This window comes from Cryptomeria japonica, chromosome 9 (genome assembly GCF_030272615.1).
Source record: "Cryptomeria japonica chromosome 9, Sugi_1.0, whole genome shotgun sequence".
NCBI classification, from domain to species: Eukaryota; Viridiplantae; Streptophyta; class Pinopsida; order Cupressales; family Cupressaceae; genus Cryptomeria; species Cryptomeria japonica.
In genome coordinates, this window is record NC_081413.1 from 196,215,588 (window position 1) to 196,239,744 (window position 24,157).

General features: G+C 37.0%; 1 protein-coding gene across 1 annotated transcript; it reads right to left on the reverse strand.

The window, feature by feature from the left end:
* Window positions 1–4,814: 4,814 nt before the first annotated feature.
* On the reverse strand, window positions 4,815–7,450 carry LOC131052386 (protein ENHANCED DISEASE RESISTANCE 2). The gene is made up of 2 exons (XM_057987029.2): window positions 6,564–7,450; window positions 4,815–5,936 (listed from the first exon to the last, which is right to left on the reverse strand). The coding sequence occupies exons 1-2, from the start codon at window positions 7,034–7,036 to the stop codon at window positions 5,456–5,458; spliced, it is 954 nt and encodes a 317-aa protein (XP_057843012.2). The 5' UTR covers window positions 7,037–7,450; the 3' UTR covers window positions 4,815–5,455.
* Window positions 7,451–24,157: the final 16,707 nt, after the last annotated feature.

Below are 24,157 nucleotides of genomic sequence, written 5' to 3' on the forward strand. Positions count from 1 at the left end.
AATCAATTAAAAAAGAAGTGTCAGCTACCTAATTAAAATTTACTAAACCTTACCTCGAATCCATCTGCAATCATAATTTGTGATTTAGCTTAAAGCCTTAATTATGTTCTGACAGAGAGAAGGCATTCATCCCAGAGTCACGAGTTTTTTATAAGTCAAACTTGTGCAGGCATACAAGACAAGGAGGGCACGTGAACCAAGCCTTTCTCCCATTATACCTGATTCATATGGTCAAATTATTACCCACGTCAGTCCTGAAAATATGAGTGAATCTTGCAACATGGAAACAACATCATTGTGCTACTCCACTTTCTTTATTTTGAATTATTTTGGAGTCATTTCATGTTCTCTGTGCAGCTATGACACTACTATATGTATTCTAACTCAAGGTGGTGTACGATATTGAGAATCGTTCCTATTTTTTAATATTCAGCTGAGTATTCTGGAATTAAATTAGACTGAGCACTAAGTAGAAGGAAGATGCCAAACTTGTCCTTGAGAACAGAGACTAAGGTGCAAGCTCATTTCTTTAAATGATGATAAGACACTGATGGGAAAGCCAAATTCATCCTTTTAAAGTCTATCCTCTGGTCTCAGCAGCCTGCTGAGACCGTACCAGGCCTAAACATATCAAATACCACCTTGCTCTAAGTGGAAGATCATTTTAGATTCGAAATTCATAAATTTTATTTCTTATGCCACATGATTATGTAACCTTGGAAAGCGTATACAAGTTGCAACATGAACTAAACCACCTTTACACCTGTTTAAAATATCCCTTCCAAGTTGTAACATAATCTACCCACCTCTACATTTGTTTAAAATAATCCTTACAAATTGTAACATGAATTATCCAACCACTAACTGGACCTACAATAGAAAAATATTTACAAGTTGCAACATGAATCGCTCTAGGGGAGAGGACTCGGTTGTTGAGCACCCATACTTTGGGCTTCTCAAAATCCTATATTGAAATTTCAAATTACTCCCAATTTTTTACAGCAGCTTAGGTTTCGGGGCACATCATCAAATATGATTCTACCTCAGCATTCTTTTTACGTAAGTATCAAAAGAGGGCCAAAAAGAGAGACTGATACTTCTTGTATACTAAGTCATGTTTTATTATTGTGCTGATGTGGCATCACATGAGTTGTTGCTTTTTAAATCTACAGAATACATTTCATTCAGTTATGGGTAATCATCATCAACACTAACAACTTTAAAGTCAACTATTGATGCAATATTGTCAAAAATATTGAGCATTAAATCAAAAAAGAATATAACAACTATTAGAATGCCCTCAACTACCTACTATCCTCTCCCATACCTCTAATCCTACATATCAATCAAATAAATGTAATTTTTATGTTTCTAGATTTTGATTGTGTATGATTTTTTTCTAAGTTGCAAGGTTCGTCCCCCTAGACCCCTGATACTAGTCTGATCCAGTAATGGTTCAGGGTTCTGGTCTGGTCCGCCTGGGTCCGAACAAGGTCCATGATTCACAGGCCTGGTTCGAACCAAGTCAAACCCAGGGATCTGACAGCCCAAAAATGGTGTTTTCTTTTTGCAAAATTTAATTTTTTTGAAATCCACCACATAAAAAATTAAAATATAACCCTAAAAGTGAGTTTTAAAACATTAACTTGGCTCATTTCACACAAGCAATGTGACTACAAGCAAAGGGGAAACGAAGATGTGGGATATAGAGCCAGAGCATACTGATTTGGATGTTTTTGCTTCTCAGCATTTTGCATTTGATGACTCGGATAGAGAGCAAACTTATAGTGCAAGTGGCATTGTCATTGGTTCATCTAATATCAATGTCAATGGTAAGGAGGATGAGGAGGACGAGAATGAGGATGATGAATTAGAGAATCCATTTGATGATTAAACTTTGAATTGTTGAGAGTTGAAACAATGATACTTGAATGTTTTGTCATTTTGATATTAAACTTGATGTATATGATGTTATTATGGTATGATCATGATGCTATGATTACAAGTTCATGTTGGTTTTGTTGTTTATATGATGCTATGTAACATGCTAATCTTAATTCATGCTTATAGGCTGCATAAATATATATATATAATTTAAAAGTTTTTGTACTGACGAACCCATATCCCTTTTCAAAATTTTACCGTACTGATGTACCGGTTCTTCGAACCCAAACCAGTGCCCAAATCCGAACTGACAACTTGAAACTTTTTGAATCAACATTTCATGTCACAAAGGAAATCTTCTAACACTTCTATCAATCAAATAAGTCTCTTGCGATCATGTTTTTTAAGCACACCCCTTAGAATGCATTCAGGTGACTGCTAAACAATTAATGACTTGTTTAGAATGAAACAAAAAATATAAAGCCAGATTGATTAATCAATTTATAGACTGATATTATTCTATACAGTATCTGTACAAAGTTTCCGTGGGAGGACAGTATTATTCAATCAACTTTCCCACAGTCCCATTAAATTCAATAACATTGAGATGCAACTATGATAAACTATGCTACCTTGTTATGTATCCGTAAGATCATTTTCCGTCGATGCGAGTTATCAAAAAACCTTAAGATCCATGATATCCCCCTTCAACTAAAAATCATTTATTCCTAACCAGCTTAATAGTGATTCTTAGATACCCAACTGCACATGTTCAGTAAAAGAACTATAGAAAAAGCATAGGTCATTATATCTGATACCTGCAACCAAGGCATTCAAATCACTGACCCAATAAGTACTTCTTTGATTCAATCGAATCTACATCTTGAAATAATGTTCCCGGTTCAACATTCAATACCTGTTTCCTTTTCCAGTTTGCAGAGATTGTTGGCAGGCATTACCCATGATATGACTGCAGCTTCTAAAACAAAAAGTACAAACAGCACCCAGAAAAGGGTACAAATTCAACCCCTAAATATGACCTGCAGTACCTACAAGGAATAGTAATGAAATACATACATAAAAAGGATGCTTGGCAAAAAAGGCTCCAATTAGCTGAGAATATTTCATTAACCTTAATAACACAAAACCCAGCCATAAGCAAATATTCTTGCAATCAATAATTGACCTTGCACCAGCTTACAGCCACAAGTGGTTGCACAAATGCCTTATGGCAAAAATACTTAATAACCATACCCTGCTGTCAACGACAGTAAAAAGCCGTTTTAAGGGACATATTGAACTGTGGCAGATGTGACCAAAAAAGAGAATGTGAGACACCTTAGAATTTGCCTTATTTTATAAACTATTTGATTAATCAGAGGCTGGACCTTCAGTTATCACTACACAGGCAATGCTGTGTATCTCAAAGAGCTCCTCCTATTGGAAATGTAAAGAGCTATGTTACAAGCACTCAAAAATGATGTTTCCCAATTCCTCCTGCACAGACCACGGCATAACCTCAAAGAGCTCCTATCCATCAATTCAACAAAAGACCAAATGATCAAATTATGTGAAAATCCTTAGTATTTGGCCCATCTTATATTTTATTTCAATAAACCCGAGGACAGTAAATTGCAATGAAGCACATCTGTTAACAGTTCCCCAAAAATGAAGTATATCTTGAAATGTACACTCATGCAAATGGATATACTATCACATGCAATGGATCCACCCAAGTCCTTTCCACAAAGGCCGTGGCAAAGTCTTGGACAGCAATAAAGACCAAAAGATTCCCATTCCATTTTCTACCACCTATCACAAAGCATGACAATTCCAATGAAATTAAACAACACAAAACCCCTTAAAATTTGGCATAGCTTATATTTGACTTCATATATATCGGACGGTATATTGCAATGCAATAAATCCTTTAATATTTCATCAAAGATCAAAACTAAACCTTGAAATATATACTGATGTATCTGGCACCCCCAAATTCATCTTCGCAAGCCATGGCATAACCTCAGAGGTCATATTCATCATTGAACTAGGACTAAAAGATACCCACTCCACTCTTGCAAAGATTGTCATCACAAAACATAAAAACATTATTTTTTCCTTTCAAGTTCTTAATAGCTAAAGCCACTTACAGATGCTGTTGATTAAACACAGAAACACAAACACCAAGGCTGGGTGAATTTGATTCTTTATAGCACTTTTCAGTTTGTTTAAACTTTATATATATGACGGCAGCCTGATTCTCGGATTTCATAAAAGATGATTTTTGTAGCTCCAATAATATGTCCTTAGATTTGATTCCAGTGTTAAATTATGATTGCCAGGATATATGCTAAATTACACTATAATTTGCCAGTTATTTAGTTTTATTTTATCAAATCAAAGAGCTGCAGATTCAAATAAAAAAAGTATATGTTCGCATTTCCTCAATTATATAAGTAGACTTTTAGATACAGTGGAGCAATGTAAACATTATCAAGTATCAGACACCCCCACTCCCACACACGTGGTATCATAATCTTGGATCTCTTATCCATCACTTCAGTAATGCCCAAAATGTCCCTATGCAATTTTCTTCTACTTATTACTTAAATGACACATCATGGCAGATATAAAGCAATCAAACAATTTGAAACTCCCGACTATTTGAGTTGTTTTACATTTTATTTCATTAATGATAGTACATTGCAATGAAATACATCTGTTAATATTTCTTCAAAGATCAAAGGAACCCTTGAAATACAAAGTGATGTAAAACAAACGCCATCAAATGCTCGAGGCACAAGTCCTTCTACACAGGTCGCAACATAATTACATAGATCTACTATCTACCATATGAATAAAGAACCAAAGATCTCTGTGCAATTTTTACCATTTATCATAAACAGTGGCAGAAATCAAGGAACCAAACAAAGAGAAAACTTGTTTAGGATTTGACCTAATTAATATTGATGACATCAAAAAACAGTAAATTGCAATGAGACCTGTGTTAATATTTCCCCAAAAGTCAGGGTAAACCTTGAATTGTATGTTGAATTGATCCAAACACCATCAAGTGCTAGACCATGGCATAAACATTGGCTCCTATTTATCGCTTTAACTAAGACCAAAGATCCGATGCAATTATTACCAAGACTAAAATCTTGAAAACATGAAAACAAATTTCAAGAACTAAATTCACTTACAGATGCTGCAATCTCAACAAAAAGAAATACAAACCCCAAGTTCATATTTGAGATTAGTCCCTTTACAGAAGCACGATTGCAGAAATCTGTATCAGGCCTAGATCTACACTGCAAGATATGCACTGAAACTCATCCAGAACCTTTCACACAGATCAGTTGGCCAGGGCCCAGGTTAACGATGTAAATAGGAAAAACAGCTAACAATTCAGTCTTTGCAGGAAACCTGCATTGCCTGAACTCTGATGAGTGAATTCCAATTCCTGACAGTTTGATCAAGAGTGAACTGGAAAAGTAAGAGTGCACCATGTAACCCCTAACACTGCAGCAGAATGCACAATGTAGGGTCTAGGGTTTTAAAATCTTTTACATTATTTGGCCTCGGCTTCAACTTCCTCAGCCTCAACCTTCCCAGTCTTACAGAGGGATTTCTGATGCCCATTTTTCAACATTGACAAACCCCTCCCCAATTTGCTCCTCTGAAACCTTGATCCAGCTTCACCAGAAACTTTTTCCCTCTCATCAGTAACAAAACTGTCCACCCTTGCAGCAGATCCCATTTCCATCTGAGCAATCCTCACAGCCCCCAAAATTTTCTCTGGCAGCTCCTGCTCCTCCTGGGATTCCACCAAAAACCCCATGTCCACCGTCACACAACTAGTATACCCTAACGCCAGGTGGCAAATCGCGCTGGCCAGTGCACTGGAACCAATATCCACATCAATCTCCAGATAGTTCTGTCCCCGCATGTAGCGACATGTCAGCGCCTTCCCAAGTAGGCATGCCGCATAATTCCCCACTGTGGCCTTGACAATCCAGGGGCCCTTCACGATGTGATTCACGATCTTGAACCTGTAATATAGTGGAGATTATTTCAGTCGCTAATAATATACTCCAATTGGCAAATTTTGTTTCAGCGGCCAATATTCACTAGTTAGCAAAATTTATTTCAGTAGAGAACATTGATCAATTGCAAATTTTTAAATTCATGGAATCTTTTCACCAATCGGCAAATTTTATATCAGTGATCGACGTTTGCCAATTGGCGAATTTTGTCAGTGGCTAAAATACACCACTCGGGCCAAAAAATGTCCCGGAGAAAGATGGCATCACAAAAACAATTAACACAAAGATTGGCCTGAAATTCCATCAATAAGAATTGGTTTCATGAATAAAGTACCAGCTTTCTGTACAAAACAAAGAGATTCCCAACACAAAACCTTTCTACACAAACCAGAGAGAGTTTGAGGCCAATCTACACAACAGTTGAAAACAAGCCTTTGACAATAAGTGAGGGTTCAAACCTCGGATCGGAAAATAAAAAATAGTCCCAAAATTCTTTCAAAATATTAACAGCAAAAGCCTTCCGCTCCAAAAAAACATACAAAAAATCGTAATCTCAAAATTCAGTAAAGAAAAAGGCTCGCCAAACTTTCTAAACTTTCAAAAATCTAAAGCTTCCTTAAAATTAACCCTAACCTGGAATTCCTGAAATTATCGTCTTCGCGGATAAACCGATCAAAGAGCGACCCAGGCGGGATCGGATCCTCAGTGACATAGTAAAAAATGGCACTGTGCGGCTCACGTCCTGGGACCTGTAAATTAACGGCAAAAATAAAGGCATTCGAAACTTTCCCGTCATGAATGGCTCTCTTCAATGCAGACATTACTCTGTTATCAGGCCTTCCCAAGACATGGTCGAGCTTCGAACTGGACTTCACCCAATCAACCCCGAGGGGCTTCAGAAGCCAATCTCCTGCCGGAACTTTCTGCTTCTTGACTAAGTAATTCGGGCCCCTAACATGAAACGAGTTTCCCGGGGGCGATGCCCAGCCATTGACGCCATTTTCCAGTTCCACTCTGGGAAGGGAGCCTCCTTGCAGGACCTCCTCCTTCCAGTTAGGAGCTTCGGTTTCAGGGCCGGTCGTGGGTTCGAATCCCGGGCCAGACATCAGAAGAAAACAATGACGCGCTGGCCGAATTCAGAAACCTTTTTTAGAAAAGCTCAGCAGAGCTCTTCTTGGAAACTGACCCCAGAATGTGTTCTTTCTGATAGCTTTATTGAGGTCGGTCCCTGGCTAATATAATCCATTGATTGAAATAGTAACCATTTTTGTTTTATCGCGCTTGGCTTTGAAGTGGTTATTTATGGCGAATGCTTGGTATTCTCCGCTACAGGAAGATTTGGATGTCTGTTATGCTCTCTCTACAATTGTGGACCTGCTCTTTCGATTTGAGTCCATGTTTATTTGGCCTGCATTTTTTAGTTTTCCTGGTTTCGGGTAGTGTGGTCAATAATTTTTGGGGTTTTGGTGGTATTGGGGCGGGGAATATTGAATTTATTGTGTGTTGTGAAAATGGAAGAGGACAAAGTAAGTTTTATAGTAATGGTAATGATCGCATGTGGTTTGGTGTGTTGCCTCTAGATCCCTCTTGTTTTGTCCATTTCTCACCTTGTGCTGGCACGTGCACCTTCTTAATAGGCCCTCGTGCCACTTCCAAGGCCGTACATATCCCAGGGCCAAATATGGATTTTTAGCTCTACAAAGATCAAACTCATATGGAGTCAAATTTGGGGTAGGGCCTCTTTCTATTGAGGATCTTTTTATTGGACTTCTACTAGAAATTTCTAGTTATATTTCAGATGGGACTTGTTTTTCATCATAGTTTTGCAGGTGGTGTTATGGTAGTTTCTTGGCTTTCACATTATGTCTTAATTTTGTAAGCGAGATTTTTTTTTTTCAGGGTTGTGATTGTATGATTTCGGATTGTGAGTAGATGGTTCTATAGAAGGATCGTTTTTTTATGTTTGGGTACTTAAATAATGTGGTATTTTTTATTTTAGCGATGTAAATTGTACATATTTATTAGTGTCTTTAATTTCACAATCTTCTAGCATTCATTTAAGTATTTCTCATTGCTAATTCAATATTATGAGACTTATTTCATTTTATTACATCATCACACTATTATTTGAGCCCTTTATAGGGCCTTTATTGTAATTAATTAATATTTAATTTGATATTATGAGACTTATTCCACTTTATTACATCATCACACTATTATTTGGGCCCTTTATAGGACCTTTATTGTAATTAATTAATATTTAATTTAATATAATGAGACTTATTCCACTTTATTATATCACCACACTATTAGTTGGGCTCTTAAATCTAGGTGTGCCCTTTATCTTTTATTATCCTAATTTATCCCAACTTCCAAAACATATTTTGCAAATCTATACATCATGTTTTGAGTTGTTCAGCGAGAATTAGTATTAGAATCCTATTATCTTGCATTCTTAAAAAATTGGGAAAAAGTTGTTGGGACCTGGACAGCCCGCCCCAAATTTTGGGAGGATAATTGGGCAGACCTACTCTATTCAAATATAGCTCCATGTAAAAGTATAATAAGTCTAAGTCATCCTAAGGTGATTTTAATTATCAAATCCCTATATAAGGCATTATCAATTCATTTCAATATCTATTATTATTGCATTCCATCACTCCAATTCAAAAGTAATTCTTCTTCCTTAAGACCATATTTGATTATGTTTCAATAATGATCTCATAATGAAATTTATGTGATTTATTATGTTATTGCATCAAAACATGGAGGACTTATCCTAAGAGCATTGCATCAATTATTGAAGGTATAATCATCTACATTCAAACATTTCATTTTCAGATCTAACCTTTCCCTTAAAAGGAAAGCTTTCCAATTCAATTCAAGTTCAATTTTTGTTTCAATCAAGATTAATTCCAAACCAGAGGTTTTGATGGACTTGAAAAGCACTGAGAGGGGGGGTGATTCAGTGACACCAAAAATAAAACTACTTCAAACACTAACCGGTAGATGAACTTAACAAAACTTTTAAACACAATGCATGTAATCCAAAATGATATAACAACATCCACAATAAGTAAAACATCCACCATAACACAAATATTTATACGTGGAAAACCCAAATAGGTAAAAACCATGGTGAGATGGAACTCACAAGTTAACTATCTACAGTAATAGATAGCTGACTGGTTAAGGTCTACAAAGTGCTATGCTAGGAGTGAATCTTGTTAGAGATCCCAAAGCTTGATTAGAATATTATACCCTGTAAAAGGTAGTACCTTGTTAGGAGTAACCTCGGTGGAGGATTTCTAAATCCAAACTAATGGATCACCCTATTAGAGGATTTGAACATTGAAGCTTGTTAGAGCTTACCCGGTTAGAGGATTTTAATTCTACTGTGATTATTAGAAAACAACATGATTGGTTTGATCTGTCTGAGTAGCACAATACTTGCTTGATCAAATCCTTCTAAACATATTCAACACTTCTCTTTTGCATACTTTGCAGCTTAACTCTTTTGTCTTTCGCACACAACATATCACTTTCACTCATATGAAATAATTCATTGTGATGTCAATATATAGATATTTAGATTTCATGTCAGCCCAAATAAATCATAACACAATTACCTAGGTGTAGTGTATCTGGGCAAGTGATCATAACTCATCATAAAAATACTAGCAAAAATTATCGGTGGGGATAACTCATCATGATTTGTGATAACTCATCACACAATCAATGAATACCTGTTGGAACAATCAATACTGGTTGGGGTTAAATATATGAACCGTTATCCTTGAATCTCCTGATATGATCTCCACTTGATCTTCATCTTGATGCCGACTAATGTGTAGCCACTATTTGTCTCTTATGCATATACCAGTTATCACAAAGTACCAGTCAGAGATAAATCTCTTAGTATAACCTCTAGCATACCGGTTGTAGTATAAACAACTTGAAGTTATATCAGTAGACAATATAAATATATGTGTGTGTATGTGTTTCATCAATGACAACATATGATGAATTCATTACAATCATCATCAATCCAACAGGTTTGACCTAGACAAACTCCTATCCACAACACCCTTTCTCTCCTCTTGTGTGCAGGTAAAGGTCATTGACACAAAGTTCAAGAGACCTTCGATAGATTGATACAGGTCCATTCTTAGACATTGGACCTAGTATTCCAAGACCAAGGTTCTTGGGTTGCCCCTATTTAGACTAGGGTGCTTAGGTCACCTTTGTCCTCAAGTTTTCCCTCCAAATTTGGTAGAAAGATTAGTCTTAGTCTCGAGAAGCAAATTCTCAAATCCTATCCATAAATTAGAAGACCAAGGCACTCTGGACGACCCAATCCCTCATATTTGACTTCGCCTCGCATATACAAGGCCACAATCACATTTTCTATCCATTTATGTGTTTGTTGCAGAATCTTTATTTTTTATTAATCAATTGCAGCATTCTAAGTTCTCATTTACTTCATACTTTAATCCTAGTTTCACATTGCCTCAATATATCTTCATAGTTCATTCACTTTCCAAAGCAACAAAAGGAATATAACCCTAGAAGTGTCATTTGACTCTCTTCTATAAGAATTAGTCAAATATGATCACTCTTATAGGTGATTTCGTATTTCAACGTTTGTATGAAAGTGGATCTTGGTTTTAGTCCTACCCGATTCCATTTTCATCCATTACATTTTGGTGAAACCAACTCTTCTTACACTTGCATATTTTTATTTTTAGTTTTAGATCTAATATTTGCATACAATTTTCAAATTTAGATGCATTCATCCATGGTTTATGTACTTGTATTAGTGAAAAATCATAAAAATTGCACATCACTATCTCTTTTAAACATGCATTTCACATATGTTAAAATTTGAAAAATCAAATTGTTGTCATTTTGTTTCCATTTAGTTAGTTCCATGATGCATATATTTCATAGATGTGATAGTGGCTAAGCCTCCCTTGTTTCACTATATCCCTCTCCTAAAGATCCTCCTACCCATGAGGACACTTTAGTGCAAGGAAAGATCATTAACACTTCTTTAATAACTCTCCCTCCTAAGGATGAAGTTTTGAATATTGATATTGATCTTTCTACTAAAATGTTCTTCTCCCATAATGATATCCTAAATGAAGAGGATGATATCATAAACACCTTCCTTAATGTCATCTTACCTTCCATACATGGTATTTATTCTAGAGATGAAACATTGATGAATAGTGTTAATCATTCTCTCAAAGTTTGTATTACCCATAAAGATAACTTAGAGCAAGAGGATGAAATCATTAGCACTTTCCTTGATGCCCTCCAACCTAAATATGAATCTTTGGAAATCAAAGAGCTTAATCAATTCAAAACTATTCATGTTTCTAGTTATGAGAAGCATATATTTCTTCAACTTCCTACTCAACGTCAAAACCAACCCATGATTAATGCTAACAAACCAAAGAGATATCATGTCTATATCTTAAGAGTTGCAAAATACATATGTGAAATAAGTATATTTGGAAAGGTAGGTAGCACAAAGATATGGTATTGAAGTGCCTAAATTTTCAAACAACAAGCAAGATCCCAATGTTCTAAACTCACTTTTATTCCTTGTAACGCCCTGCTAAGGAATCCTAGAGGACTAACAACTAGTTCTAACAAAAATGACATAGCAAATTTTATTTTTTTTAAAACATGATACATTACATCTATTAACTTATCATTAATTAACCATTACAAATGCACAAGCAAAAGATAAACATACATTAAGCTATGTCCTCTATGGGTTCCCTAACATCACTACTATGCAATGCTGTTGAGCAAGGTCTATGATACATAAAACATAACACAAATAATGATAACATTACATAAAAGATGAACAACTACAACTATCACTAAGTTCATTTTAAATACCAAATCAAGTGTTCCTATGATAACCTTTATGCATAGGATATGATAAATCATCCATCCACATAGGAGTAGTCAGTAAGTCAACTCAGAACCACTTCAACTCTACTCTAGGATTACATGAATATATATTACGTTAATCCAATTTACATCATCCTCCATATGGAGTGTCCAAAATACAATAACAATAATTATAATTGCATTGCTTCATAATGATACATGACATATGCTAATAGAATTTAACTTTTAATAATTTGCATCATGAATAAGGAGCTATTGGAAAGTAGATGAAAAGATCCATCCAAAGCACATGAGCAAGTCCACAAGTCCTAATGGAGGTTGGCAAAAACCACTCGACCATGTGGAACCCTTAGGTCCACTCCATTGTGCTTATGAGATAGACACAAGGACCCAAACACACAAGCCAACAAGAAAGAGAAACATTGTCTACTCTTAAGAATAATCATCAACATCTATGAGAACATAAGGTATACACTAGTATAGGTAAGATACACATCAAGGCTCCATCAGAGGCTTCTATTCACAACCACATAAGATAGGGCTCTATATTACAAGAAGGAAAGAGTATCACAACATAGCCTCAACATGAGTTACCCTGGCAACCTCTCTCATCCCTAACCCTCATTTGACAGCTCATGCAGAACCTAACAATCCTTTCATGAAGACAAGGAGGTTTGATCATGCTAAATCAACACCTCATAGATAAGTAGGCCTTACCAATCCCATATTTAGTTTGTACAAGCACTCAAGGCCATGATTGGGACACCATATTATCTTGTTAATGTGTTTTTCCCTTTGAATTCATTAATTAGGTTTCACTTGATTACGAAACTCTCAATGATAAACCAATTTAGGGTCCCAAACCCCATTGAGAGCCACTCTCCCTAAACTACACCTAAACAACTCTAAGCTAGGGTTAAATTCCAAAGAATGATAAGCATCAATAGTTTAGATATCTCATATGAATCATACATAAGTCCATAATCAAGATACTAAATCATAATTAAATACGTAGGCCTTCCTCGACCTTATCCATCAATATTCATCAATGAAACCATTTTCAAAAGTAATAACAATTGTATTATTCCACAACAAATCATATGAACAAAAAATTATCCCAAAATATATCAATTACCCAAAACCACATGATAGATAGGGTACAAGATCAAATTGAATCTCTAAGATGCTCCGAGAACTAAAACAAGATCAAACAAAGAACTGTGTACTTGAGCCCAATTCTTGTGCATTTGTAGCTTAATGCTATACATTTTTAGGCTATTGTTGTACATTTTCAACCCAACACTACACATTTGAAGCCATAAACTACACAGTTGCACAAAACCCCACACATTTGAATAGGGGCGATTTCAAGCACTCAATCGGGTAACCAAATGAATCCAAAAACAAAATCAGGAAACAACCCATTTTGAGATAGCCTTCATTACCATTTATATAATCAACCAAATCAGCCCCAAAACCCATACATAGAATACGAGACAACAAACTATCAAACAACCCCCTATTTTCACAAAGAAAATGATAGAATTTCAACATATAACTTCACATTTATAACTAGAAATTAAAACCATTTCTAGATTGAAAAGAAAGGTACTAAACATAATATTTTTTCATTTAAAATACATTAAGTCAAAGAACATACAAATATCAAACAAAGAGTGTAATAAACCCTACCTTGAATCCTGTGAAAACAAGGAGAAAGAAGGAGAAGATTGCACAACAACACTCCCATGAACAACAACAAATTGATGGACTTGAAAAGCACTGAGAGGGGGTGGGGGGTGGGGGGTGAATCACTGACTCCAAAAAAAACACTACTTTAAACACCGACCAATAGATGAATTTAACCAAGCAGTTAAACAATATACATGCTATCCAAAATGAAATAACAACATCCACATAAAGTAGAACATCCACCATAACACAAGTGTTTATACGTGGAAAACCCAAATAGGTAAAAACCACGGTGAGATGGAACTCACAAGTTAACTATCTACAGTAATAGAAAACTAACCGGTTAAGGTCTTACAAAGAGCTTTGCTAGGAGCGAATCTTGTTAGAGATTCCAAGCTTGATTAGAAGCTTATACCCTGTTAAGAGTACTACCCTATTAAGAGTACTACCCTGTTAAGAGTAACCTCGCTGGAGGATTTGAGAATCCAAACTAATGAATCACCTTGTCAGAGGATTTGTACAATGAGGCTTGTTAGAGCTTACCTGGTTAGGGGATTTAGTTCTATTGTAATGATTAGAAAACAACAAGAAAGATTTGATCTATTCTGAGTAGCACAAACTTTCTTGATCAAATCATTCTAAGTTCATTCAGCACTACTCTCCATTTAAACACTTATCACTCTTCAACAAAATTATTCACATAGATTACCTCTACTATATCTGTTCTCTCCTTTTCTTTTTTTCTCACACAAAATTGTTCACTCAAATGTCTTTAAATAGGCATTCAGACCTTATGTTGGCCATAGGAACACAATTTCCTAGGTGTAGTGTATCTAGACATTTAGTCATAACTCATCACAAAAATGACCGCCAAACAAACGGTGCTGGTAACTCATCACAAAAACAAATATACCGGTTAAAGCAATCGATACCAATTGGAATAAAACTAGTGAATCGTTGTCCAGGAATCTTCCACTTGATCGTCACCTTCAACTTCATCTTCACATTGATGTCGTCTTAGTGTTACCACAGGTTATCTCTTAGGCACATATCGGTTGACACAAAGTACCTATTAGAGATAGACCTTAAACATACTGGTTGGTAGTGTAAACCAATTGAAGTTATACCAGTAGTCAATGTTATCATATATGTGTGTGAGTGTTTCATCAATGACAACAAGTTATGAATACATTACAATCATCATCAAGCCAACAATCTCCCCCTTTGGCATTGATGGCAACACTTAGAAATTTTTGAGTAATTTACAATACTGCTAAGTGTGCATACACAACATATCTACATATATATACACATACTCCCTTTGAATGTAACACTCCTCCTTAATGTTGTAAAACTCCCCCTTAATGCATGCACAAATACAAAAATTTCAAAAAACACACATACATATTATTACTCCCCCTTTGACAACAATGCCAAAATGATAAAGTAAAATATATACATATATATAGAAAATTTGTATCAAAGAGTTCAACATATAAAACAAATTAAAACAATGCTATTCTCATGAAAATATTATTGAAATTCTGCTTCATCTGGGATAGAGCATTCTGCCATGATTCCAGTATTTGATTCGTATATTCTGAAGTAGACAGCAACTGAGAATAGAATTCTTACATTAAATCAAGCGAGCATGTCGCAGGTGTAGCAAGAATAGCTTATGCACTGGAGTAGGCTCTCTGAAGAATGTCGATCTATGAGGTGAGCTGACTCTTGAGCTCTCTTAGAGATTGAAATCTCTTAGCTCTCTCATTATCATTCCTGATCAATCTATCATGCAGTTCATCTATAGACCGGTTAAAGACATGAATGGAGTCCTGGAGTGGGACATATGCCTTGCATAACCTTTCTATTTCCTGCTCAGTCTCAACTTGATTCTTAGAAATATCAGAAGAGAAGAAAGTAACATTGGAGGTAGAGGCAAGATACTTTCCTCTAGATTCAATAACTTTCTTCAACAGACTGCTATTATGAGATAAAACCATTTTTCCATTCTTAATGTGCTTAGCCATCTTGTCTCCATATTCCTTCTTGTGGCTCTTCTCAGTAGATATTTGAGCAGCATCTTCAAGTGATTTGATTTGATCAAATTCCTCTACAACTAACTGCCCAGTTTGTTGATAGGAGTGGGAAGATGTGTGACAAAGGTTTCCGGTAGTAATCCAAACAAAATTTCTACTGCATTCTGGATTGTCTCTACCCCAATTCTTTGTTCTTTCAACCTCTTCTTGTGTGCACGAGATTGCATAACATTAGCAATCTTCATCATTTCAGATGCACTCAAGGTATTCATGTCAATAGGTCCTGCAATACTTAAAAAGTCTTCATCATCATCATCATCAAGTAGTTCTAGCTTTACCGGTTCAGGGGGTGTACTCTTAATGTTGGCTCTTTCTATGTTCTTCTCTGTTGCATCTTCTTCTTGCTGAGTAGCAACTTCCTCAGTGGATTCCTTTCGAGTGATCTTAGTGACCAGTGGAGATTGGGGTTTCTCCAGTTGCTCAGTTGCCGGTATACTGACCTCCTTTAGTTGAGTACCCGGTTGATCACCTGTTGTATCCTATACTTCTATGATTAAAGGAGGATCCATATTTGGTGTAGTAGTATCTTCAAATAGGTCCACTGTATCCTCAATGTCCTCATCAACATGAATAAATGAGTCATCCTTCTTCTTGGTTGAATAGACTATATCAGCTGGAACAATTTCCTCTTCATCCATTTCTGGTCGAGGAACATCTTCTGTTGTATCATCCTTATCGCTTGAGTGGATGACATATTCCCTCTATTTGATTATACAGGCTAGCTGATGTGTCTCAGACTCAACAACTGACCTTTTTCCATTTAGAAGCTTCAGTCTTCTTATTGTGAAATCAAAATATGCTTTGTATTTCTCAGTTAAAGCACTAATTCCATTTGATGATAAATTGGGGAAGTATTGCACAAATACTTCATCAAAAATCTTTTTTCTATTTGAGTGGCTTCTTCCCATTTATCTAACAAAGTATTATACAAAGAGACTGAAATATCATTCTCCAATTCATGTGGAGATCTACTATAATGACCCAAATAGGTTAGTACCTGTCGAGGTACTTGCTTCTGCTCATCTTCAGTAAAAGAATCGTAATGTTCTTTGACAATGTTGTCAAACCTGTTTCTTCCCAATGACTTCATTGTTCTTTCAAATGTTTTTGCAAGTTTGTAGGTGGCGATGTCTATAGATGTAGTTGCCTTCGACACTACCTTTACCTTCTTAGGTGTTCTGTCAGTTGCCTTTTCCTTTTTAGGTTCTTCTTCAGATTATGTACCCTCAGACTTTGGTTGTAAAATCAATTTCATGTTCCTCTTCTTTGGTACAATCTCCTTTTTCTCAATTGTTTTAGGTGTTGGTTCCTTCTTGCTTAGGAAACTTCGAGTCACCCTTGTAGTTTTCTTCACAAGAGATTTTTCCTCACTTTTCTTTTGCTTTCCTTTAGCTTAGCTACAGGTGTAGTACTAGATTCAACAGGTGTAGCTTGGATTGCTAGAATGTCCAATTTTGCCTTCTTTTTGTCTATAGGCAATGGTAACAAGGTATTAGCATAGCCAACCAGTAAGTCATGATTGACCTCGTAGCTCATATCTTCCATCTCTTCCTCCCTTGGTTCAATTGCTTGCATCAAGCAAAAGTCAATGGTAACCGTGAATATTATGTTTTTCTCAAAGTGTTTTACCACATCTTCAGGTAACCTCATTCTCAAGCTCATCTTTTTTCTGAAATTCATTAAAGTACCTGTTCATGGAAGCTGAAAAGGTATCCTTTACAACCTTAATGTTGTTCTTGATCGATGCATTAACCGATTGTTCTTTGGACCATTCAATGTCACCTACACCAGGTAGAAAATTCTGAAAGTAGAAAAATAATCCAGCCAACAACTGACCAAATTTGAACTTCTGAGTATTGTCCTTCTTAATGGATTTCAAATTTTGAAATAGCTGGAGTTTGATAGCTTCACAAATATCATAGTCTTCATTTCCAACAATCATACTATGTGTTGTATGAATTGTTGCGGATGGAACATTGTTAAGTATACTGGAGTAAAATACTCTGTAGCCTATCACCATTGCTGCAAGTTTCACCATAGGATCTCTGATATTGTTAACAGAGAAAGCACGCCCATCAGAGGTAGAACTGGTTATCTTGAAGATAGTGTCTTTTGTAATTCTCCTCAACTCGAGGACTTTACCGGTTGAGAAATAACCTGTTACGGCCCTAATAGCCTCCTTGGTTATTGTGTGAGTCCTCTCCAGATACATATTTTTGCCGTGGACTCGACTCAAAATTAGTCTTATGTGTTCATCCTCAAAGTCTTCAAGAAAGTAGGTAGCATTATGAAATCCTTTTCATAAACCCTAGCATATTCAGCTTCAATCTTTCCATCCTTATTACAGAGTGATTCCAGCTGAGTAAAGATATGAAGAGTTCCCAAATCTTCAATTTTGCAATCTATATAGCTAGACAAATCACCTTTGACTATGACTCCACTTGGGACTTGCGACAATGCATTGTAAGACATAATTTCATCTGCCTTTAGAACTTCCTCAGACTCAACAGTGATCATCAACCTCCCTACAGATTTAGAAGTAAATGCCATTCTAGATAAACAAGTTTCAAGGTGGTATACAAGGAAATACCTAGAATTTCGCACGTTGCTTCAATTCCCAGTTGGACCAATCAAATGCACTCCCATTCACTTCTCTGCAGCTTTCGATTCAACTTGATTTCTTAATCACGAAGCAATTTGCTAATTTGCACCAAGACTATCTTGCTCTTCTTTGCTATCGCTTCAATTCCTTTTTCAAAAGAGTTAGGGTAAAAATGATAAGGTAAAACATATTTTTATCCTTTTTACCAACCGTAATAAATGCTCATACTTTTAGGTTACAAACCCTAATTTCGCCGCTTAAGTGAAATACTAGTCGATTAACACATCAACACAAAAAGTCACCAAAATTTCAAAATTAAAAAGAAATTATTTCTCGCTTATTCTACAAAAAGGGGTCTGAAATATGTTTTACCGTTACGCTCCCCTTAGCCATTTTAGACAGGCTTAAGTCACCGATGCTGGACTCTCTTCATTGGGTGAAGGAGTGATTTCTTCTACAAGAAATTCTTTGATTTTCTTCTTCCAAGTCTAGTTCATATCTTCTCTTGTTTCCTCAACATCAATTTTCTGCTTGCCTTTTTTATCCTTAGTAGAGTTGACCAGTTTGTTGTTTTTGGTTCTGCAAAACTTTGCCAGGTGCCCCGGTTTGTTGCAGTGGTAACATACCATACCAAATGATCTCCAGGCTCTTGCATTCCCTCTTCCTGTTCTTTTTTTGTAGTTCATAGCCACATGGCCAAGGTTATTACAAAAGGTACTGTAAAGCGGAAAATCGCGGTCGAACCCTAGTTGGTCTCCCTTCTTCTAACTCCAAGGAGAGAGAAGGGAGGTTCGCTAGGATTCGATGGGTTTTCACTTAGGGGGAAGACTTTACATTCAAAAGAGGGGTTGAGACTCATAAGATTCAATCCCACACAATGTAAGATTGGATGCTAAATGAATTTCAAGGGTTAGGAAAGCAAGGCTACCCTCTTTTGTAAAGAATGTTGATTAAGGAAATTAAGCTAAGGATGCATAGAAAGTCATAAAGATTCGCTTATAAACTGAGTTCGGGTTATAGGATGAAGCTGCGGACCTGGAATTAGCAGTAAAATGTCGATACGGCGCTGTCCTGCAAATTTGAGCAAAAGTTGTCGGGACGATGGCGCCCGGCGCCACGGTCCTCCGAAAAATCCGCGAAACGAAGGGGGATCTGTTCGTCTCTGCACAAGGATTCCAGATCTTCAATTTCAGCCGCGTACCTGCAACCTTGTTCTAAGGATGTTTGTATCCTTATGTGCGAAGGTTTAGATGTTGTATGTTGTAGTATGTAATAAGTGATCTCCTCTTCAATGGTTGAATCCTTGTCTTGAATGCAACACTTAGCCTTGAATGGAGACTTGGAATGATCAATTGCTTGAATGCTTGAATGCTTGAATGCCTGAGTATAGTTTCCACGCCTTTTCCCTCATATCGAATGAAAGAGGAAAATGTCATTTATATACTTGTCAATTAGGGCTGATAGACTGATTTTCTCGACCTTAGGCCGACCAGGGAATGTAATTTTCCAAATTGCAAACGAAAAGACCCGATACCACTTAGGAAACCGGGCCCAAAATAGGACCCAGGGACCAGGGCGCTGGGCACCATGGTCCTGGAGGACCAGGGCGCTGGGCGCCCTGGTCCTGGAGGACCAGGGCGCTGGGCGCCCTGGTCCTGGAGGACCAGGGCGCTGGGCGCCCTGGTCCTGGAGGACCAGGGCGCTGGGCGCTCTGGTCCCACCTCCCGGGGCAGCAGGGTGCAAGGAGGTTCAGGCCAGGGTGCATGAAAAATGCAGTTTTCAGTGTCGTGAGCAAGTTTTGGGGTCTCCATTCAGGTTGCGTGTTGCGTCGCCATCGTGAAGACCGAAATGCAGTCGAAATTGCAAGTGTCGCAATTTTAGGACGCTACATTTAGCCCCCACTTTAGCGGGAGTATGTATGCTCATACTTCTGGTAAAGTACAAGGAAACAACGTTGAAAGACTTTCACCACGTCAAGGAGGCAAGATACACCAAGCCCCCAGTGGACTAAGGATCTTACAACTTCGATTGACAAAGTAAAAGGGAAGATCACGAGGAAGAACCATGACTGTCAGTAGTAAGGTTCCCTCACTATGAGTCATGCAAAAGAAATACCAAAAATCTTCAAGACAAAGCTAAGTTTGCCAAGAAATTTTCAAGTATCTTTGAAAGGATAGACAGGGTGTATGCCCCCCTACGTTAAAGCGATCGCACACGCCTCAACGGGGGTGATTGTTTTAACGTAGTGATACACATAAGAAATGAGAAAGGAAAAGGAGCACGTTATCGCAAAGATTTAGCCCCCAAGTGTGAGATAAACCCAAGGATAATAGACACAAAACACAAAGCACGAGGTGACTTCGCTTTCCTCGGGGTCAGTATGCTGTATGATAAGTCATGTATATATATCATATGTATGTATGCATAATTGTTCTTCATTCCCCAATCAAGGAAGGTCACCTAGAAGAAGGGAACACATGTGTCTTTTGAGTCAACATGAAAGAGATCGAGAGATCTCAATGCTTTGCATCGTCCTCAAGTAGACAACACTAAGGACGACAAATAGAAGAATGAGAATAACATATAGAAGAAGTAACAAAAGGGAGGGGGAGAGAATCTGCCATGCTAATGTAACTAGTCTAGCATGTCATCTACCCCCCGATCTTGCTGATCAATGTTTCGGGAAGGCAGGGAACACGCTAGAGGAGGAACATCCAACACAGCAGATGGAGCTATCACAAGATCCAAACAAGGGCTATGTTTATGTTCCAAGCCACATTGTTCTTGTCTAGGAGCTAGGATAAGTGCTTTAGAAAATTCATTAGATAAATGGTTATCAACAACAACAAGTTCATATTCACTATCAGAAGCAAGAGGAGTAACATTTTCATCATGCATAACATTTTCATCTATATCATCATCAAGATTTATAAAAATAGGATCTTTAACTCGCACAGGATCAAGACCATCATGCATCTTATGTTTAGGAGATTTAGGCTCAATATCCGACTGAGGAGAAAATGGAATAATGCTTGTTGAAGGTGTTTTTGGAGATTGCAAAGTTTGAGAAGCAGCTGCTTGAGCCCTAAGACGACGCTTTCGTCGACGTTCCCGTGCAGAACGATTACGTCTAGTCTTAGTAGGAAGTGTAGAAGATAGAGGAGGAGGAATGTTCTCATCCCTATCACTTGGGTGTTTAGGTTGTGGTCTCTTAGGCTGGATAATAGGAGAAGAAGAAGGTCTCTTCTCTCTATAGAAGGCAGGAGGAGGAACTGCTCCATATAAAGGAGGAGTTTTTGGTTTAGGAAGAAGACCAAGTCCATCATGACGAGGAGGTATAGGTCTATTTTTAGAAGATTTATTAGGCATAGACATAGTCGCATCCATAGGGACGGGTTGGGAATCTTCTTGGGGAAAGACATTAGTTTTGTCTTTCAAAGGAAGAATTTCCTTCTCAAGAATGATAGGAATGTCAAGTTTAGGTGTTCTAGGTTCACTTAGAGATAAGATCATATCTGTTTTCCACTTTTGATAAGATTTGAAAAGATGATCACTTCGCGGAGGAAGAGATCGGAATTGTTTAGGCCAAAAGTAATCAAGAGGAACACTAGAGGTTCTTTCGGCTGGTTTAAAGAGACTATGATTGACAGTAACAACTTCACCATTATGGGGAAATTTTAAACACTTATGAATAGGAGAAGCAATAGCTTTCATGGAAGATAGCCAAGGATAGCCAAGCTTCACACGAAATTGTTCGGAAGAAGGAATAATAGCAAAGTTCACATCAAGGGATTTGTTATGGACCTCAATAGGCAATGTAATAGAACCAATTGCAGGAGAAGAAAATGCATCAAATAGTTTCACAATCACATCTGTTTTGTCATAGATCACTTGATTCAATTGCAAAGTAAAAAGAAATTCTTCAGTAATAACATTAACCATGCACGAAGGATCAATAAGCACTCCACGGCAAGGCATATTCTTGACTTTTGCAACTATGTATAAAGGACCATCAGGTGCCCTAATGGTTTCGCTAGAATCAAATGTGATGGAAGGTTCTTTAGGGTTTTCTTGCTGCTCTACAAAGTTAATCACATTCAAAGTCATAGACACAAGACCATCAGATGAGAAAGAGGAATCATTAGCCTCAATCGCATTAGAGGTATGAGAAGTATGAGAAGGTAATGGATCAGTAAAAATCTGAAGATTTTGGTTAGGAAGAGCTACAGATGTGTTGCCTTTATCATTCACTCCAGAAACAGAAATAGTATTATTATCAATCAAATCTTGAATTTTACCCTTTAGAGAAAAGCATTTTTCAGTATCATGACCAAGCTGACGATGACAATGACAAAAAGCTTTGTGATCAAAATAAGGTGAAGTAATCTTTGCAGGATCAATTTGTCTTATAGGAGGAAGAGTAAGCACATTTTGTTCCAATAACTTATTCATAATATCATGCAATGATTCATTCAAAGGAGTATATTTTCTTTCTTTCTTGAAAAATTTAGAAATAGGAGGCACACCTGATGCTGCATTCACATTGTTGTTGATGATGTTTTCATTGAATTTGATGGAATCTCTGTTCGGTTTAAACTTCCCAAATGGTTGTTGACTGCTATCACACTTATCACTCGGAGCCATAGGATGTGATTGTTCCATTTGACTCACAGTCAGTTTATAATTGTGAAGAGTTGCACACAACTGTTGGAAAGAAGTAAACTCAGAAAACAGAAGTTTGTCTCGAATATCTTTTTGTAAATTAGAAATAAAGATTCTTTGAATATCATTGTCAGGCACTGGAAAAGAAATTTGAGCATACAAATGCTTATATCTACCAATGAAATCAGTCACTTTTTCTTTAACACCTTGTTTACAATGCATTAAATCAATCAAAGTAACTTTAGGACTTATATTGTTTTGAAATTGTTGAATGAAAGCATTTGCAAGTTGTTCGAAAGAAGTAATAGAATAAGAAGGCAACGAGCAATACCATTGTAGGGCTTTGTCTCTTAATGTTCTAGTAAACAGTTTTGCAAGCAACCTTTGGTCATAAGCAAAATCAGTACAAATTGTTTGAAAAGTCTTAACATGTGTTAGAGGATCCCCTTTACCATTATAAAGTTCCAAATGCGGGATTTCAACATGCTTAGGAGGAATAGCTCGAACAATGTCAAGAGAAAGTGGGCTCGCAACATCAAATGTGGGCACACTAAACTTAGATTGATTCATAGAGGCAATTTGTTGCTGTAAAGAAGAGACAGTTTGTGCAAGATTATTAATGGTAGCTTCAGTCGAAGAGTTCATATTAGGTGTGATGTTATTGAAAGATGGTAAAGAGTAAGGTGGTGGGACCCTATGATAGTCAACCATAGGGGATGATTGGATAGGAGGAACACTACAAGGAGGAATGGAATGATTAAATGAATTGCCCCCTTGCGTCATGTTCATTTGTGAAGATATAATAGGCACACTCATTGGAGGAATGAATGAAGAAGTCGGATTGAATGAAGGAATAGGGTTAATTGAAGAAGAAGGGTTGCCCCCATGACTAGTGATCACAGGAGGAATGTCTTGTATAGAGGTAGCTATGATGTTCGATGTAAAGGTAGGTATACTAGCAATAGAAGTGGTCAAAGGAATCGAATGATTGACTTGTGTAGGAGGTTGTGTATAACCTAAAGATTCAGCACAACTCTTCATAGGCATCACATTCGAATCCACAATGTGTGTGATACCACGTAAAACATCAATTCCATTCTTATCACTTTGAAGCATACGTTTTAGACCCTCAATTAAAGGAAGAGCTTGACTATCGGGATACTCATGAGACATCCATTGGTGAAAATCGTCAAATTGGTTATCCAATTTGGAAAGTTGTTCAACAGAAACTTCATGGGGAGCTT

Coding starts and splice junctions, on each gene's coding strand:
- LOC131052386 (XM_057987029.2), bottom strand. CDS start 7,036: ATGTCTGGCCCGGGATTCGAACCCACGACCGGCCCTGAAACCGAAGCT. Junction 5,937..6,563: donor GATAATTTCAGGAATTCCAG/GTTAGGGTTAAT, acceptor ACTATATTACAG/GTTCAAGATCGTGAATCACA.